This window comes from Phascolarctos cinereus, unplaced genomic scaffold (assembly GCF_003287225.1).
Source record: "Phascolarctos cinereus isolate Bilbo 61053 unplaced genomic scaffold, phaCin_HiC Scaffold_9;HRSCAF=440, whole genome shotgun sequence".
Taxonomy (NCBI): Eukaryota; Metazoa; Chordata; class Mammalia; order Diprotodontia; family Phascolarctidae; genus Phascolarctos; species Phascolarctos cinereus.
Window position 1 is genome coordinate 160,700,823 of NW_027556402.1, and position 20,779 is coordinate 160,721,601.

General features: G+C 35.9%; 1 protein-coding gene across 1 annotated transcript in view; it reads left to right on the plus strand.

The window, feature by feature from the left end:
• The window catches only part of ARAP2 (ArfGAP with RhoGAP domain, ankyrin repeat and PH domain 2), a 239,216-nt gene that overhangs the window by 128,207 nt on the left and 90,230 nt on the right, over window positions 1-20,779 (plus strand). Inside the window, 2 exon segments of the mRNA XM_078148406.1 lie at window positions 407-541; window positions 16,398-16,542. Coding sequence (XP_078004532.1) covers window positions 407-541; window positions 16,398-16,542 — 280 coding nt within the window.

The following is a 20,779-nucleotide window of genomic DNA, read 5'->3' on the forward strand; positions in this document are numbered from 1 at the left end:
CTTAATAAATACTTATTACTGATTCATATGGTGTGCGCAGAAGTATAAAGAATGGCCAAGGGTAGTGACCTGTTGCTAGTAAGTAAAGTTACTCATTCTCACTAAAATTTGATTTTGAGAATAAAAACTCACAAAGTAGTTATTTCGTTTTAGGGAAAAGTTCAAGAAACAAATTACTTGTTACCATAATTATGTGAATTGTAGATATATAAACAGTTAATCTAACACAAATGATTGAATCAACATCAAATTAAATTTTAATTGGAATACGACCTGAGTACTTACAAACAGCATGTAGTATAACATACATATGTCTTTAAAATAAATATTGCGTAGTTTTATGAAATCTTCATGTTTCCTTTGTACTTCTTGGACACAATAATTATTCTCTTTTTTTTCTTTATAGATTTCCCCAAACATGACATTCATTTTGAAAGTGGATTACCTCAAGAATCTTCACATTCCACTTTTCTCTGTGACTTTTTGTACCAGGTTCCTTCTGTGGCTGCTAAACTATCTACAGAGAAAAAAATGATTGAAGGTATCTTTTCTCTTCTTGTAATGATGTACTATATATCTAACTCTCCTTCACATTTTATCTGCAAAATGACTGTTTAGATTTAGTTAGATGGCTTGGTGGGCCTGGAATTAGGAAGGCCTGAGTTCAAATCCATCCTTAGACACATAATCACTATGTGACCTTGACCAAGTCACTTCACCTCTCTGCCTGCCCGTGTTCCCTTAACTGTGAAGTGGGGATAATAATAGCACTTACCCCCCATGGTTGTTGTAGGAATAATGTGAGATAATATTTGTGAAGCCTTAGTGCAGTGCCTGGCACATAGTAGGTGCTATATAAATACTTATTTCTTTCCTTGTTCCTTTCCTTTGATTCCTCCTAATTTTCAGTTTTGGAAGTGTGTGGTGTGTGTGGTGGGTGGTGTGGGTGTGTGTGTGTGCGTGTGTGTGATCAAGATGACATTAAATTTTTAAGTCTTGAAATCCCTTGCCTTTTAAACCTCTTTATAAAAATCTAACCCCTTCCTGTCTTTCCAGTCTTCTTAACTCTTCTCAATCTGCTTTACCTTCCAAGGACCCTGGCCTTCTTGCCATCCCTCCCTTACCCACAACATTCTTTCTCCTCAATCGGTCCCCTTTCTCTTCCTTTCCTTCACTCCTGACAATGTTCTACCCCCTTATCTCATTGCAAATCCTGTATTTTGCAAGTGGCTTTTGCCTTGTGTCTATTCTCTAACCCATCTGTCCCTCTCATTTCATCCCCACTCCCATTGCTAACATCTTCCCTCTGAGATTACCTCTCACTTATGCTATACACTTCTTGTATGTACATTTCTTTTCCATGTCTGTCCCATTAAAGTGTGAGTTACTTACAGGCAGGGGCTGTTAACTGCATTTTTTTTTTGTCGCCTAAACACTTATTACATGGCTTACCACATAATAATCATTTAATAAATGCTTCCTGACTGACTTTGAATTCCATTCCCATAACACTTGTTGCCTGTTGGAAAGTTTGAAGTTAGTGTCCTATTTCAAGCTTAACACGTCCAAGACAGATTTTGTTATCTTTTTTCCAGGCTCTAAAGGGCACCGCCATCCTTCCAGTCACCCAGGTTTACAAACTTAGTGTCTTCCACTCCTCACTCCCACTCCCCCAACTCACAACATAAGTTTCCAACTCTTGTTCCTATCTTCGCAGCATCTCAAATGAAATAATCATTGGAAAGTGCTTAGCACAGTGCCTACTATATACTAAGCACTATATAAGTGTTAGTTGTTAGCATTATTATTATTCTCTTTCGTATACCTCCCCTTTTCTCCACTCCTGCTGCCTTCATCCCAGTTCAGGTCCTCTTTGCTTTTTTGGCTTGATTATTGAAATAGCCACTTCATTGGTTTTCTTGCCCCAATACTCTCCATACTCTAGTCCATCCTCTGTACAGCTCCCAAAGTGATTTTCCTAAGAGGGCTGATCCAACTTTGTCATACTTCTTTCTCTCCACATCCCAATTGGTACCTATCAGTGACTCTCTGTTGACTTTGCTGTTTACAGCTCTTTACAATTGGGCTTTATACAACCTTTCTAGTCTTGTCGGGCATATTCCCTCTCTATTCCAGCCATACATCCATGCCATCTTGCTTCTTCCTCATACAGCGCTCCCTCTTCCATATCTGTAGCTTTGAACTGGCTGTCCTCCATGCCTAGAATGCATGTCCTCTTCACCTCTAACTCTTGGAATCCCTGCCTTCCTTCAAGAGTCCCCTCAACTTCCTCTCTCAAGTCAATGTGGTATTGTGAATAGGGAGCTGGGCTTGGAACTTGTGAAGATGTGAATGTGTAGGTCCTCCTTCTGATCCATACCATTTATGTGACCCTGAGTAAGTTACTTAACATGTTACTTTGTATAACTTTTTTATACCGTGTATTTACTTGTATGTGTATATACTGTGTCCTCTAGAAGCATGTAAGCTTCTCAACCATGAGAACTCTGTTTTCTCTTCATATCCCCAGTAAATACTTAATCTTACTCAGTCTAGGGTTCTTTTTATTCTTCCCAATGTTTATTCTCAAGCTCTTCAAGTGCTTCTTGTATCACGAGGTGATTACTCGGCATCAGACTCTCTCCTTAGACTCCATTCCAACAATCATCAAAATGATTTCCAATAATTTGTTACAATGTGAATTTCATTGTGCAATAGGACATCTTCAATAACCATGAATACTATTTGGCCTTCCTCTCTCTTCACATATGTATATACCTGTGTATGTATGTATGTGTATATCCAAAAACAACACAAAACAAAACAAAAACCTTCTTACAAACCATAACTGAAGCAAAAGGAGAAACTGGTTTACTTAGTTTTTAAAAACCAGTCAGTTCAATCTGTCTGGATTCACTAAAACTCAGTGGATTAGAGAGAGCCTTACACTGATTCGGTGTGATTCAGGAAATTCTAAGAAGGTGCCAACTGGCAGCAGCAAAGGATGTTTTCTCACCTAGGCATTGCCTATGCCAGTCACATCACAGATCCAGTCCTCATCCCTGTTCATCTATGCCTATTTCTGTGTACTTTGTCTCCACTGTTAGAATATATATGCTCTTTGAAAGGCATGAGTGATCTTTTCATCCCAAAGATCTATGTCCTTTCACACTGTATATACTTAATAAGTGTTTGTTGTTTTATTGACATAAGGAAGATATTAACCTATGAAGGAGTCAATGAAAGGGGAAGGGAATAAGCATTTATATAGTGCCAATCATGTACCAATCCAAGAAACATTTATTAAGGGCTTATGATGTTCCAGGCACTATGCTAAATGCTGGAGAATACAATTAATAAAAAGAAAGACAGTGCCTGCCCTCAAGGAGCTTACAACCTAAAGTACCAGGCACTGTGCTAAGCACTTACAAATGTTATCTCATTCGATCTTCGCAACAGCCTTGGGAGGTAGGTGCTATTTTAATCCCCATTTTATGGTTTTGGAAACTGAGGTAAACAGATTAAATGACTTGCTTAGGATCATACAGCTAGTAAGTATCTGAGGCCAGATTTGAACTTAGTTCTCCCTGACTCTAGGTCACTTCTCTACCTCTAGGAAATGTGTGAGGTATGGGGAGAATCATGAGAGCAAAGTATGATTCAAGCCAAAAGAAGAAAGCATTAAGAGGGGAAATCTGGGGAGAAAAAAAAAAATCATTGAATCTTACTGAATTTGCCAGTTGAAGAACATTGATTAATAAACTTATTAGCATTTCAGAATTGACAGTGGAGGCCAAAAAAACTGTGGTGATTTTCTTCTGTATCTCAGTAACAGGCAAATAGTGTTTGAGGAAATAGACAATGACCTCTGTGCTGGGTGTAGAGAGGAGTCCAGAAGAACCTGTATCCAGGGGCAGCTAGGTGTGGTGGTGCATTGGATAGAGCACTGGGCCTGGAGTCAGGAGGACCTGAGTTCAAATGTGACCTCAGACCAGATGCTTAACACTTACTAGCTGTGTGACCCTGGGCAAGTCACTTAGCCCCAGTTGCCTCACCAGAAAAAAAAAAAAGAACCTGAGAACCTATCATCCAGGTATAAGGTTAGAAGATTGGAGTCAAATGGATCATAAGTGGATTGAGAGAAAAGAAAAAAAAACATTCTGGAAAAATAAATTAGACTTTGAGAATCATGAGCTCATACAAAGGAAAAAGATTTGAAGATTTATTATTTTCATTTATTTTTTTTTCAGTTAGCAAGTGTTTATTTCTTACGCGGTGTGTACACGATACTGTGCTCTGTCCTTTGGAGGTTATAAGGTTATATGTGATGCTGTTTTGGGGACCTTATGATCGAGTTGTGGAATGTGGAGGAAAATACTACTGTGGAACTATTCAAAATACGTTCGAATATGTTTGCAAGGAGAAGCAAGTGGAGACAAAGATGTCATTTAAGAACCCAGTTTGGGTTAGAGTCATTACACTTTCATTGGTAGGAAAAGAAGTTTTCAATTAACTGGTCCAGAGTGTTGAAGTTTACCACTGTGAGAAAGGGGGAAGTGGAGAGTGGTACAGCTACAAAGGAAGAGCCAGCTGGCATTTTTGGCTACTGTCTCCAAATGCCCTTTTATCACAGGAACCAAGGAGAGACTGGGGTGAGGGGCGCTGTCATGTCTCTGTCTTCTGGCGTGTTCTTTGTCAGAACTGTGCGCAGGAACCAGATCCTGCCGCGTCACCACATGTCCCAGCTGAGGACAGCCGTTTAGATAAGCTGAGCTATCTAGTTAGTTTATTGGAAGAATGGATGGGAGTCTTGACACAGCTGGCTTCAGTGAAAGATGCGAAGTGTCACGGGGCAGCTGGAAAGCTGGCATAATTTCCTGAGGAGAAGAGGAGCTCACAGCAGTTTTCTGACCACAAGAAACACTTTTGATATAAATTGAAGTAGCTTTGAGAGACTCTCAGGGTACTTATTCACATCCTGTGTAGGTAGCTGATTCATTTTTGGAGCAGAACTATTCTTGTGTTTGTTTCGGATTTTTCTTCTTCTTTTTTTTTTTTGGTATGTTGTAGGCACTTATATGTCATAGACTTTTATTTTGGTAATAAAGGTATCGATTTCATAGAAAGAAATGATAACGCATTCTTATATGTGATCCAAAAGTAAGCATGGTTTTCTCCCCAAACCTGTTCTCTGCTCTTTAGTTCTTTTCTTTTGTTTCATTTTTTAATGGCTTCACCATTCACTTAGTCACCATGGTCATATATTTTTCCTTCTTTTTGCTCCCAAGTTTCCAGCTAGTGTCTCTTGTACCTCTAGAGCATCGTTTATTGTTTTCTCCTACTTTTCAGGTAGAGGCTGTGTAAAGAGCACTGGGTTGGTAGTAAGAGGACCCATATTTGAATCTTGGCTTTTTTTTTTATTAGGTGACCGTGGACGTTACTTACCTCTCTGTAACACATTTTTCTTTAAAAATGAAGATTCCTTTCAGCGTTTCATCCTCTAATCTTTGATTATTTCCACTGTTATTTCCATTATTTCCACTACATAGTCATCAGTTTCTTCTTACCTAGACTGTTGCTAGCCTCTCATTAGCTTCCCTTCATACAGTCTCCCCCAACTGTAATCCATCCCTCACTCTGATTCCAGATTTGTCTTCCTAATTTACAGACTTGACCCCAGTACCCTACTCAAAACCTTTAATTGTCTGCTCAGCAAAGTACAACCTACTTAGGCTAGTCTTCACAGCTCTTTATAACATGACTCTGTGCAAAGTACTCCATAATCAGACTCCATTCTACTTTTCCATGATACTTTTCTTTCATTACTCTGTGCCTAGTCAGACTAGACCAGTCCTTCTCTTACCTCTGTACCCCTGCATGAACTTTCCTTTACAGTGCATATATCTTCTCATTCTCTCCCGCCTCCTTATTCTTCAGTATTCCACTGAAACATGCCACCTAATCCATAAAAAATTTTCTAGATGCCCTTGAGCAGAAGAGGATTTCTCCTTTTCCCAAATTCTCAGTAGCACTTTATGTCTCTTCTTTGCATAAATCATATTTTGTATTAAGGACATTTATGTACCCGGGTCAGGTAGTGGTGCAGTGGTAGAGTGTTGGGCCTGGAGTCAGGAAGACTCATCTTCCTGGGCTCAAATCTGGCCTCAGACACTTACTGGCTGTATGACCCTGAGCAAGTCACTTAACCCTCTTTGCTTCCGTTTCCTCATCTGTAAAATGAACTGCGGAAGGAAATGGCAAATCACCCTACTGTCTTTGAAAAGAAAACTCCAGATGGGTTGATAAAAGTCAGACATGAATGAAATGAATGAACAACATATCATCATCTTCTCTAGATAGTACATTCTTAAAGGCAGATCATTGTCTAATTTATTTCTGTATCTCTGTCAGCATCTGTTGTTCAGTTCAGTCATGTCTGACTCTTCGTGACCCTATAGACCATACCGTCCATGAGATTTTCTTGGCAAAGATACTGGAGTGTTTTGCCACTTCCTTCTCCAATGGATTAAGGCAAACAGAGGTTAAATGACTTGCCCTGGGTAACACAGCTAGTAAGTGTGTATGAGGTCAGACTTGAACTCAGGCCTTCTTGACTCCAGACCTAGTGCTTCAGCCACTGAGCCAACTAACGACATCCTCTGTCAGTGTCTGTTGCAGTGCTGTGTAATACAAAAGGCATTGCTAGAAGTTTGCTTGAATGCAGAAACTGGACAACAGAAAGAATCTAATAAAGTGATACCAAAAAACAAATTCAAACTTGAGATGTTATCCCTAGAGTCCAAAAAAAAAAAAGATTAAATGGAGATGAGTTGACTTCATATTCCTGTACTATTTCAAATGTTAGATCAGAGGGATAAGATAGAAGTGCACAAGATCCCTTCAGAGTTGGAGATCTGGAAAGGGAGAGAAGTGGTTACAATGAAACTAATGGGAAGTAGAGTCTGTTTCCATTGAGTGGGAAAATGACTGAAGTTTAACGTTTTTTAAGATGTTGAGATATCCAATTGTAGACAACCAATCATCAGCTGGAATCAGTATCAGTTAATACAATCAGTAATTAAACATAGGTGAGCATCATAAAATATCTTTGTCATATGAGGTTGATTAATTTAAGGAATATTCTATCTGGACTTAGTAATAATTTGTGAAAATTTGGTAAGAGCTTAAGACATAAATGGGGTTGATGAAGCTGAATAGTTTTAATTAATTAACTGAACACTTTCTGGAAAACATCTTGTTTTTGCTATCACATGAGAGTGACAGTAAAATAATGAGAGTAATTCTCATGCATGGCATGAAGAGCCATTCCTCTCTTTCACAGTAATCTTATACTCCACTAAGGTACAAGACTTAGAATGCAAATTGTTCCTTTAGTCCTATGGTCCTTAACCTTTTATTTATTTATTTTTTTGTAGATCCCTTTAGCATTTTGGTAATGCCTATGTGCCTCCTCTCAGAATCATGTTCTTAAAATACATTAGAGAGGATTTTATTAACCATATAAAATATTATGCTATTAGTGACCAATTTGATGTTATATTAAACACAAAAGGAAATTAATTATATTGAAATACAGTTATCAGAATACTTTTTTAAAAGTTTGTATTTAGGGCAGCTAGGTGGCACAGTGAGTCTGACCCTGGAGTTAGGAGGACCTGAGTTCAAATCCAGTCTCAGACACATAACACTTACTAGCTGTGTGATTCTGAGCAAGTCACTTAATTCCAATTGCCTCACCAAAAAAACCCCCCCAAAAACCCCAAAACATTTGCACTTAGGTCCCCTCCCTCCCCTGGGTTAATAAACCCTTTTTCAGACCATGTTTTAAAGCTTTACATTTTCATCAGTGATTTTAGTGGCATTCCCTACTTATCCTGCCAGAGAGACAGGTCACTGGTGACAAAGTTGATTGATTTGTATTTTCTTAACTTGATTGCTTCTGTTTATATCTCTTCTAAAACCAGAAGAATATTACCATAGGGAAGGAATAGAAGGGAAGGAACTAAGGGGCAACCTAATTTATAAATTACATAACAGGAAATTGCTCAATAAGGCATTTACAAAGAAGATACTCAGACTTGCAGGAAGTCTCCTCAACTCCCACCAAATATACTTAGGAAAAAAAAAATGAGAGTGTGAGTGTTTTCCCAGTAAGTTGTTTAATGTGCATAAGAATTTCATTGTGTTGAAGATAACAGCATTAGATTTTGTAGCATTAAAATGTACCTTATACGTGAAATCATGGTTTAGTTGAAGAGGCTTCAGATGTATGGTATGAAATACCAAGTCTGCCTAACAGAAGAAAGTTAAGCGTGTATGTTTTATTGAGATGAATTTTTAGTGGATACAATATCAAAAATCTAAGCTACTTAAGCTTAAAGCTGTGCTAAGCTTTTTTTTGGAACCCTTACCCCCCTGTATGTTTGCATTTCTTGATTTTTAGTGTTAGTTTTTACTTTTATCTTTATTTCTCTCTGCCAGCTCTGTATCTGCCTTCAAACTAGATTTTGTTACTCCAGTTCTAACTTGACTATTCGTTCATCTATCCATTGTCCAATTTTTCTTTTCCCCTCTTGAAAAAGATGTGTATGTGTATACCTCTATTTTCTTACTACTGTCTTCATTCTCCTTTTTAGATGGCCTTTTCTGCCTCCGTCATATGAGAACTTTATCTCAAAGATCGTCTGTAACCTACTAATTAGAAAATTTTGGCTTTTTAAAAAAAATCTTCTTTCCTCTTGACCCATTTACAGTATTTGATACTGTTGGCCACTTTCTGTAACTGAAAACTGTCTGTTTACTTGGCTTCAAAGACACCACATGCTCCTTTTTCTCAGTCAGTCTTTCTAACCACTGCTCTCTCTCTGTTAATAGATTTCTCTTGACCCCCTAGACAGTTCCTTTGCTTGTTTGTTTTTTTTTTTTTGAGGTAATTGGGGTTAAGTGACTTAATCAGAGTCACACAGTATTATGTGTCTGAGTCTGGATCTGAACTCAGCTGCTTCTGACTCCAGAACCCACGCCGTATCCACGGCACCATCTAGCTGCCCTCTTTGCCTGCTTTTTAATGCCCTCTACAGTCTGGCTGGCATCAACCCACTTTTCTATCCTTACTTCATATTGTCCCCTTCCGCGCACTGTTGTCCAGCCAAACTGGGTTAGTCTCTATTTCCTTGTCATGTACTTTCCTGCCTCTGGTCCCTTGACTAGGGAATAGCTGTCTTCCTCTTTATTGTCGAAGTTCTACCCGTCTTATGATCCCATCTCAGATGCTTCCTTTGCTAATCATTTCCCTCAGACTTCAGACAGCACTTAGTTTTATACTTCTCTCATGCATTTACTGTCATATGGATAACTGTGTGCATGCTTTGCGAGTGTAAGCTTCGTGAGTGTTTCATTCAACTTTTATTTCCTCAGCTGCTTTAGATTTGAGTAGTGCTTAACTAAGAAACAAACATTTGCTTAATTTTTGAATTTTATTAATTTATAATACAATTTACTTTTCTATAAAGTGAATATTTTCCTTTAAAGCCAATGATGTGTTTTAAATTGCTTTGATTTGTATAATTTGTTCTTAGAAAGTTAGAACCAGAAGCATCTTTAGTGATCACATATTACAACCCCTTTATTTTACAGATGATAAAACCAATTTTCAGAGAATTCAGTGTTTTATACAGTTAGTGACTGAACTGAGTAGCCTCCCACCCCCCTTCATTGTTTCTTTAACTATCCCATGCTGCCAAATTGGAACTTTACTTCTATTAATTAAAAAAGCATAATGAGGATACTTGAGGGAATAAAGCAGAGGGTGGGGATTGTTAAATCTATGAGAACACTGAAAAAAATTGAACCACATTCTTTTGCTATAGAAGGAACAGATGATAGAATGAATATTAGTGGCTTTTAGAAAGCTGTATTACCTCATTTATGCCCCTGAAGTACCTATGAATATGGTTATAAGCTGGTGAATTTTGCCAAATTTAAACAACAAAGGAGAATCAGAATAGTTTAACAGTGCTTTTAAAATGTTTTCCCCTTGTCCTTTATGTACATTGACTTTGATTCTTTGATGCCTTTCTTTCTTTTCTCTCTCCCTCCCTTCCTCCTTCACTCCCTTTCTCTCTTCCTTCCTTCCTTCCTTCCTTCCTTCCTTCCTTCCTTCCTTCCTTCCTTCCTTCCTTCCTTCCTTCCTTCCTTCCTTCCTTCCTTCTCTTTTATCTCTCTATCCCTCCTTCCCTTCCTTTTTTTTTAACTTTTCTTTCCAAATGAACTTATTTTGAGATAAAATGCAGTGTATTGAATAGGCTGCTACACTTGGAATCAGGAAATACTGGTTTTGAATTCTGCCTCATACACTAACTAGCTGTGTGTCCCAGGACAACTCACTGAATCTCTAAGTATTAGTTTAATCATCATCAAAATGGAGGCAATAATAGCACCTATTTCACAGTGTTGTTGTGAAGATCATATGAGGTAATGTAAATAAAAGCACTTTAGAAAACGTAAAAGCACCACATAAATGTTTATCATCATCACCACCACCACCACCACCACCACCACCACCATCATCATCATCATTGTAATGATTATTGCCATTGCCTCCCAATACATCAGCAGCAGCATTGACCTCACATAGAATGTGTGCCTCCATAAAATGACCGTGGTCTTAGGCAGGTTCAGTAAAATTGAGCTGTCATGTGTTGCAGTTTTCACTATATAGTAGAACAGAAACTATTTCTTTCTTAAACCAGGTTTCTAGGAAAAAGACCACTTCACAATGTGCGGGGCATGTTTATCTAGTCAACTTGCTATCATTTTGATAATACAAGTCAATTGTTTACAAAATTGATTTCAACTAATGTAATGTTTTCTGAAGACCATTGGTGTATAAAATAATATCACTGCCACAAATATGTGTAAGGTTCCTAGAAAATATATTTTGAAGCCTCTTTCTTAAAGGAAAAAAAGATGGACAAAGAAAGTGGTTAGGTCTAAAGAACAAAGTTCCCTGTTTTTAACATCCTGTCATGGTGGAGAGTATTCTGCCACTGAGCTTGAGATTCGTAGAAGAATTAATCTTCACAAAGGATTTGAGAGTGAGGCTTTTTCCTTTAGAAGATTTGTAGTGGTCCACAAGACCTTCTCCCCTCATCAAGTCCTATAGCAGCAAAATGATTGTTTTAAAAGGTTGTCTGGAGCTTAAATGCATGTTGTTCTTCAAAGAGTTTGTGGATGCTTTCACATTGTCATCAAAGTTCTCAGTGTTTGAAAGTTCCTCCAGCCTATGGTTATAAAGACTGGTCTGTATTTTTTTTCAATATAGTATTTATGAAATGAAAGATTTCTAGGCCTGGGTAGAGCCAAGCCCAGCAGAATAGCGACTTGTTCTTTCTCATATTCTCCAAGCATTAAAATGTGTGTGTGTGTGTGTGTGTGTGTGTGTGTTTCAATCTAGTTTTAAAACACTATTGCCACAATGTATATTTTTAATACATTTAATATGCATTTTAATATACACTTAATATCTAATGATATAATAACATAATAATCCCAAAAGATAGGATAAAACTTTATTTTACTCTTTTCTAAGCTGTTAGTTGTTCAGTTGTATCTGACTCTTTATGATCCCATAGACCATAACATGCCAAGCCCTTCTGGTCCATGGGGTTTTCTTGGCAAAGACAATGCAGTGATTTACCATTTCCTTCTCCAGTGGATCACGTTTTGTCAGAACTCTCCACTGGGGCCTTTCCATCTGGGGTAACCCTATCCAGCATAGTTCTCATAGCTCATAGTTTAATGGAGATACGCAAGCCCCCCTACTACAACAAGACATCTATTCAGGAAGGGAATCTACTAATACTTTTTATTTTAGATTGATATCCTTAGTATTCAGTAATTTTGAGGATAGTTTGTGCTTCAATTATTTTATGTTTCTCATCTTAAAATATATTTGAGCTGAAATAATCATAATGAAAGTTACTGGCATTTACGTAGACTTTATTATTCACAGAGGACTTGATAGACATTATTTATTTTCATCCTCAAAATATCCCAATAATTTAGGTACTTTATTCTTTTACTGATTTTGCAAATGAGGAAACAGAAGCTTAGATGGATTACATGACTTATCCACATTAGTATGGTAAGCAGCTGAGCCATATCTCAAATCCAAGTCTTTGGACACAAAATTTGGTGATTTTTCCAATACACCAGTAATTCTTACCATTTTTTTTTTAACGAAGAGCCTCTGAAATATGAGCTTATATTTTTAGTGGGTTTTTGAAAAAAAATTGTTGTATACTTTAGGGTGCATAAAAGAAGCCAATCTTATGGGTTATTTTAATGCCTGAACACTCAAAAATTAAATGTAAATTTAACTTGCATTCATATGGAGGGTACTAATGCAAATGAAATTGTGCTGCATCTACCAATAATATCCAAGCCCTATCACAGGATCATAAACCATAGTGCTAGAAGAGGCATTACAGGCCATGTAGTCAACTAACCTCCGACCTCATTTTATATATTTCTATTATTTGCAGCATATTTTACCCTCATTGTGATGAGTAATGAATTTTTCTGTCAAGTATTGTGCAAAATGGGTCTCTTGGGATGAGTTTCCTCAAATCTGGGTTTTTTGTTTTTGTTTTTGCTTTTGGGTTTTTTTTTTTTTTGGCCAATAGTTCCTGGTAATTGGTTAGTTGCTAAATGCTTTCATTGGTGGGGGTGGGATTAGGAATCTTTTAGATTTGTGCAGTTGGGTTCCAGTCAGTTCAATGCTTAAAGGACTTTTCTTTTTCCCTGTCAGGCCTAACATAGTGAAGTTTAATGTGATTTCATTTGAAACATTCTATTATACCTGAAATGAGTAAATACATTGGTATTTGCCCACAACATCAATCAGTCAACAAATATTACTGTTCTGTGTGTCTTTTATGTGTCAGAAACTGTACTGGGCTGTGAAAATATAACTAAAAAGAATGAAACAATCACTCCTTTCAGTGAGCATATATCCTAACGGGAGGCAGTAAGTACATATGAAATTTAATAAATACATATTCACACACATAGACATGTGTGTATATGTATATGTATTTGTATGTATATATATGCACACATACATATACACAAAAGGCAGCTAAGTGGCAGAGAGGATAGAGTGCTAGGCTTAGAGTTAGGAAGACCTGAATTCAGATTTGGCCTCAAACACTTATTAGCTGTGTGAGTTACTTAACCCTGGACAAGTTAGGCAAGTTACTTGTTTGCCTCAATTTCTCCTTTTGTAAATGAGCTAGAGAATGAAATGGCAAACTACTCCAGTATCTTCACCAGGAAATCTCTCCAAAATTGGGATCATGAAGGGTTGGATACAAGTGAAAATAGCTAAACAGTGGTATATGCATGTATGCAAAGCAGTTAAATACCAGGTAGTTTCAGAGGGGCCCCAACAGTTGGGGATACATATTTCAAACTCCTGACAGTTAATGGTTATGACTTTTATGTTTAGGCACCTAGTTTTCTGAATTTTTTAATCATATACTCAATAAATGCTTTTGGTAATGATATGTTACAGGACTAAATTTTTTTCTAATTCTGATATATCATTTAAAAAGTGGTTGGATATAATCCCTTTTGTTTGTTTGTTTGTTTTTGGTGAGGCAGTTGGGGTTAAGTGACTTGTCCAGAGTCACACAGCTAGTGAGTGTTATATGTCTGAGGTTGGGTTTGAACTCAGGTCCTCCTGACTGCAGGGCCGGTGCTGTATCCTCTGCATCACCTACCTGTCCCCTTCATCCCATTTTTTAGAGGTTTTTTTTTTTTTGGTCAAGATTTGTAAAGTTAAATTCCCATTATTTCTATACAATATCCATTTTTTCAGTTTACAAGCTAACGGATATTCATTGTCTTGCTGTTGCTTACTGAATAAAGTCCAGACTCCATAGCTTGACATTCTAGGTACTTCATCATTAGATCCCAAGCTGTATCTCTCTACCTTTCCAGCTTCATCTCCAAATATTTTCCTGTACATATACTACACTAGCCAAACCAGGATGCTTACTTTTCTCCAAATATTCTCAGCTGTTTTCCAGCTCTTAGAAATATCACTCCTTATTTTTTCTTATAAAAATATTACCCATCCTTAAAGGCATATTAGTTCAAATTCTATCTCTTCCTTCCTTAAAGTCTCCCTGTATCAGTCTCTGAATTCCATACAGATATTTGATTATACTATTGTTATGGCACTAACAAAAAAGGCTTTGAAGTTTGGTTATTTATTTATTTATTCGCCTATTTTTTTGTATACACCTTAGGATCATAGATTTTAGAGATACGTTTTAGAGATGATCTGGTCCCTCTCCTCATTTTGCAAATGAAGTGTCTGAGACATCTGAAGTGACATGTGCAAAGTCACATAGGTAGTGAATAGAAGGTAAGCTTCTTAAGGGCAAGATTCTGTTTTCTTGACCAGGTAATATCTAATTCTTAGCATATAATCAGAACTTAATAAAGGTTTGGTGAATTGTTCATGATAGCATCGCTGATTTGAACCTTCTTACTCTGAGTGCAGTTTATCTCTTAACTTTAAAAATAGGAGAGCTGAACTGCTATAGAACAGGACTTGTGTACTTTGCATCCTATGTAGTGTCAAGTACCTTGCTTTGCACATAGTAAATGTTCAGTAGTTTGTTATCAAATGAATGAATGTGTCTTATTTATATGAAGATATCCATTCCTAAGTCATTTGAAGATGGATCTTAGACATTGTTCTCTATCTAACTTACTTCAAAGACTATAACTGGGATGTTTTTCCTTCATATTTTTCACTGGTTCAGTTTGTGCATCAGAACGAAATGTTTGACCTTCACCCTTTACATGGAACCTGTGAAAATGTGGATTATTTTTCTTTGTCCTGTAATACAGTGTGGACACTGGGACATGACCTTGTGGTGGAAAATAGATTGAATCTGAGTTAGTCTCCATTTCTGTTGCCTGTAAAAAAAAAGAGTATCATATTTTTGCTTCTACCTACTATGATCTTGCTATTTATTTTGCCCTCAACTTCTCAGGATTACACTGTTTCTCACTATTGAGAGAGTTTTAGCAAGATGAAAAAAATGTCGTATTTTTCTGGGGAGTTTTCCCTCAAATTCTGATACTAATTATTCTAATTCCGTAAAGGTCAATTGGTATATTATTAAGAAGAGATTTTTGATTTGTATTGGACAAAATTTATTTTTTTTTGAGAGATAAGATTTAAATAAACTTACAGTGAGGTTAGAGCTAAATCCAAATTAATGCTTTATTTCTTAAAATAAAGTTTCTTAAATATACAAAGGTGATGCATTTAGAATATTTGTGCTTAATCTTTTATCCATTCATTTCACTCCTATTTGTAGTTATCTTTATTCATTGCAGTGTGTTTAACTGAAAAACAGTAAATAACTTGATATATGATTTTCATGTATTATTATCTTGTCTTATGGAATTTTATTTTAAATCATTATTTTAAAAAAATGTAGCCAAATTTTAGTATTATGTTGAAGTCATCATGGACCTTAGATTAAGAATTCCTTGCGTAAGTTTAGGATACCTGGCACAAGGGAAAGAACAAAACACTTTGAGAGAGTAGATTTGGGGTTCAGTTCAGACACTGACATTACCTACTCAACAGATCACTTAACTACTCAAGGTATTAATATTCCCATTTTTGAAATGGAGAAAACAATTTTGGCCAACTAAGCATCTTTGATTCCTTCAGTTGGCATAGGTCTAGTTCTCCTCTTGATCCTGGTCTCTATTCTGGTTGCAGATCAGAAAGATGAGAGCTGAAGATACCAATGATTTATCTCCGTAGGGATAATATTAATAGGAGCCAGATTGTAATAAGAGTATATAGATAGAAAAGAGGAATAGAGATTTGAGAAACTCTTGCATTTAGAGGTGTGTGAAAAGATTTGGCAAAAGAGCCAGAAAGAACATGTTTAAAAATGAAGCGTCATCATAGTATCCAGAGCTGCTGAGAATGGTTGGGGAGAATTAGGATGAGAAGAATAACTTGGGAATTAGTGGGTTATTGGTGAATTTGGAAATGAATAGTCATTTGGAATGATAATGACCAGAGCCTTGCATATAAGGTGTAGAAGAGTATGTGGTTGATGAAGAAACAGGTGTACATTGTGTACTCTAGGGAGTTTTCAAGTATGAGCTAGAAAGGTATTAAACAGGGTTTATCTCTTTAGATATGAATTGCACTACTAAGGTCCTTTCCTAATCTGTTCCTATAGTTAGAACGCAATTTAAAAGCAGAATGTCTTGTTGATTTCCATATGTTACAGTTCAACTTTTCTCCCTCTCTCTCTTTTAAAACACAGAAACAAATAAAAAGTGGTGTGTTTTGGAAGGGGGCTTCTTGAGTTATTATGAAAATGATAAGGCAACAACTCCTAATGGCACGATTAATATGAATGAAGTTATCTGCCTTGCTATACACAAAGAGGACTTCTATATAAACACCGGGTAGGTTTTGAAATTAGATACTTCAGAAGTAAAATAATGTATTTATGCATTTTTGCAAAAAGTGACTTATGCATTTTTATTGCTGCCCCATACTCTTTGTGGACTTTCAGTCCTTTTTTTTTTTAGGAGAAAAAAAAGCCCTATTAAATATAGTCTTCAATAAAGTACGTCCATTCTTGGAAAGGCTGTTGGATTTGGAGTTGGAGGATCTGGGTTCAAATTCTGCCTCTGTTACTCATTAGCTAACCTGGGGTAAATCACTTAACCTATCTTTGGATTTTAGTTTTCCAGTCTGTAAAATAAAAGGGCTCAGTCAGATAATGTCCAGGATCCTAGCTAGCTTCACATCTGTGATCCTCTAATTCAAAGAGAAGTCTTTAAAATATTTGAAGATGAAAAATTTACCAAATAATAACCTGTAAAATATCTGAGTTAATTGGAATTATCTAAATAACCCTCCTTTGTTCCATTTCTCAAAATCAAAATTTTCTAGTATTTATCTTTCTATTATTTAAAAAAAATTCCTGTCTAGAATTTATATTCTGAGCTACATTAGCGATTATAGCATTGCTGGTCCACAAAGTAAGAGATAATAAAATGAATTTTTGAGGGCACTTAAGATTGGAATAGTGAGTAATATTCATTTGATAATATGAAAATAGTGAATTCTATATCTGGATTAAATTTAAAGCTATTTTTCTAAACATTCTGCTGAGGGCCATTGCTGGAGTTTTTATATACCATATGTCTTCATTTGGCACAAAAATTGCTGAAGTGTTTAATTCTTATGTGTAATAAGGTTCAGTTTTGGAATGCTTTATAATTTAATATCGTAACTTATTTGCAACTTGCAAATTCCTTCAAAAACTTGATTTCCTTACTAAGCAAAGAGATTCAGTAGCCAAAGACAACAACACTTAAAATTGTAAACTCATGTATAAATCTCTAATGAAAGGAGGATGGTTAGCACTGCATAGACTAACAGTTAGTCAGCAAAAAGCTTGACATGAGCCCCAATTGAGCTAGATAATCCCAAGAGTATTTAAAGATGAAAGCAAAAGAATAATAAACAGAAAAAAATACCATGGAGTAGCCAAAACTTTTGTAACAAATTATTTTCCTTATCAAAGATAGTTGAGTCGGGATGTTCCTCATCTATGACATTTCAGTGCTGGCTGTGCCATATACAGAAATTGAAATATTAAAGAAGACAAAGAAGGAAGGAGCAGTTGGACTTGACTCAGTACAAACAAACAAAAAATTGAGGCTGAAGAAAATGCAGTGAAAAACATTGAAGGATGAGTTCCCAAGATATTTGAAAAACATTGAAGGACCAATTCCCAGATATTTGAAAAGGGAAGAGGTGCCAGAAAAATGTAATAGAAAAAATATGAAAAATGGTGGTGCTACCCCTCCACCAAAATAGAATAAAGAGCATATATTCATCTATTAGACCGTACATTTAGTTTTTCACTTTTATAAAACTTTTGAAAACTAATGAAATTAGTAATAAGTGTTTGTATGGTGCTTTAAATTTTGTCAGTCATTTTTTATACATTATCTTGTTTTTAACTCTCAATAATCCTGTGAAGTAAGTACTGCAGAAATCCACAAATATCAAGGGAACTTTAGATAAAAATATGTGAAGGGAAGTGGGAGACTTTTGTAATTGAGTTCTTATAAGAGATTGTTTTTCAGTCATCTAATTCACTGAAATTTTCAGAAATTGTATCTGACTTTATTGTTTGAAGAGTAGGAAAAGTCATTTGACTGTGGAGCAGAATGCAATCTTAAAGACTCCTCTGGTTTTTTACAAAAACTAGGTAAATTGACAACAAAGTACCAACCTCACCTAAATAAAGATCATATAAATCTCTTGATAAATATATTATCAGTGGTAATTTTGTTCAGTGATCCTCTGATGATCATTGATAGGTGAGATAAAAAAAAGGAGAGATGTATGTGTTCCAAAGATGCTTGCCACTATCATGGAGAATGTCAGGCTAACCTCTGAATAGAAGAAGAATTCCCTCTATGTACTTCTCCATATTCTCTTGTTTGCAGATGACAAGCTGAGTGTATTAAGCCCCAGAATATTATAGAAAATCTGCAATGAGATTGCAAGCACTCAAAAGAGTTTGACATAGCAGTCCACATTGGAAATACACAGTCGGTGAAAAATGTCTGTTGTCTAGACTATGATATAAAGTTCTATGCAAAAGCCATTGAGTGAGTGTTACCCACTGAAGATGGACAATTAAGTGGTTTGAGAACTGAATAGGAGGAGGAGAATGGGTTGGATTGCATTTGGGAAATAGTGCATTTCTTCAAATCATCCAAGCCTTAAATTCATTTATTCAATAAACATTTATTAAGCCCTACTATGTGCCAGGCACTGTGCTAAGTTGGTAAGCCTCTCACTAAGCAAATGCTCATCTTTTTAATATCAGTATTCTTCGTCACATCCTTGTAAATCATGGAATGTCACAATTATTTTAGAATCAAAATCATGGGTATTCCAGAGAACAATAGAGAAGAATTGGTTGGAGTAATTAAGCTGCAACATATCACTCCTGATGACCTATGTTCAAGAAGCAGAATAAAAGACATCTATGAAGTAGATGCTTGGAGATATTAATGGGATGGTTATGTTGGGAAGTGAAATGATAGCACATGAACAATTCAAGTGCTGCACTAATACCCTTGGAATAGCTACCTTTGCAGTATCTTCCTCTCTTCAAAACTGTCATCTCCAACATGTAATAGATACTTTGTGGAAGATTTATAGAGGACAACAGACAAGTCACAAAAAAATAAGGTGTAGATGAATTTTTGTCTCTAGTATTGGAGGAAGTAACCACATTGATGAGATAATGGAAACATTGAAATATACAACATAAATGGATTTTTTGATCCAGTTTAGACACTGAGATTTATGTTCAGGGACATTGAGGGTATCAGGATTACAATAACTTAGAATGTTAAATGGCAGTTTCTAACGTTTTTAGCATATAATTGAATATTGGTATGTTTTCTTGGTCTACAAAATAAAAAAGCCACTTAATTTTTTTAAATCTTCAGATAATTTTGGTAAATTAAAGACTGATAATTGTAACACACCATGAGTAATAATAGTTAACATTTACATGTTATCTCAAGAATGTGAAAATATACTCTTGTTTTCCTGGTGCATATTGTATAAAATATACATTTCTTACTCTAAAATTCAACTTACCTTTCCAGCTATAACTCTCCTCCCCTTTACATAGTTTGCATCCTAGCCAAATTTGTCTCTTCACAATTCTTTGTTCTTATCCTTCCTTTTTCCATATCCATTTATTTGCTAACCTTCTCACCCATGAATGGATGGCTACCGTATCATTTTCTTTATCTGTTAAACTACTTCCTTTTTTTAAAGGCCTAACACTGATGCCATCATCTCTATTTATCTTTGCTTTTTGAGAGATATCTCTCCTTCAGTTTTCTCATTAATTTATGCATGAGTGTACTTTTGTCCCTTCATTTTCTCCTCCTGTTAAACTAAAATTCTTTTGAATCTATCTAGTCTCTAGTCTAGATTTATGTCTCCTGAATATAGCACAGTGCCTATAATAAGTAAGTACTTACTAATTTTTAATTAAATTGAATTTTTCCTTTTCCTTCTCACCCTTTCAAGTCTTCAATCCTATACTTACCTTCTCTCTGGACCTTAATTCTGAAAATATGTAATTCAGACTTTGTGGAGGAGAATATTTTTATTTTCTTATTAAAGCATAAAATCTTTAGTATTGTTTCAGGTGTAGTGGCAGATTTAATTAGATTTATATTAGTGCTTGGTATTGTAAAATAAATAGCATTTTAGCTGTTTGCTAACTTGACTACCTATATTAGAAGCATTTAGATCTGACTTGGAAAAATTTTGAAAATTTGTCACTATTTTCATAAATTCATAGGAGCTGCTTTTTAGATCTTTCCTTTGATCTGGTGTTCTTCCACCCATCAAGCATTGATTGTTAGCATCAAATGATTTATTGCCTTATCATTCCTACTACTTTAATGAGCAATTTTGTAACTGTATCATTATTGTTGAATATGGATTGAACCCAGTCAAGAAAATGTATCATGATATCATAATTTTTGCCAACATCAACTTTAAGCAACAGAATCTATGTTGGAAGAGACGTTGTATCATCCAAGTTCATCCATACTGAAACAAGAATTCTCCATCTCATGATAG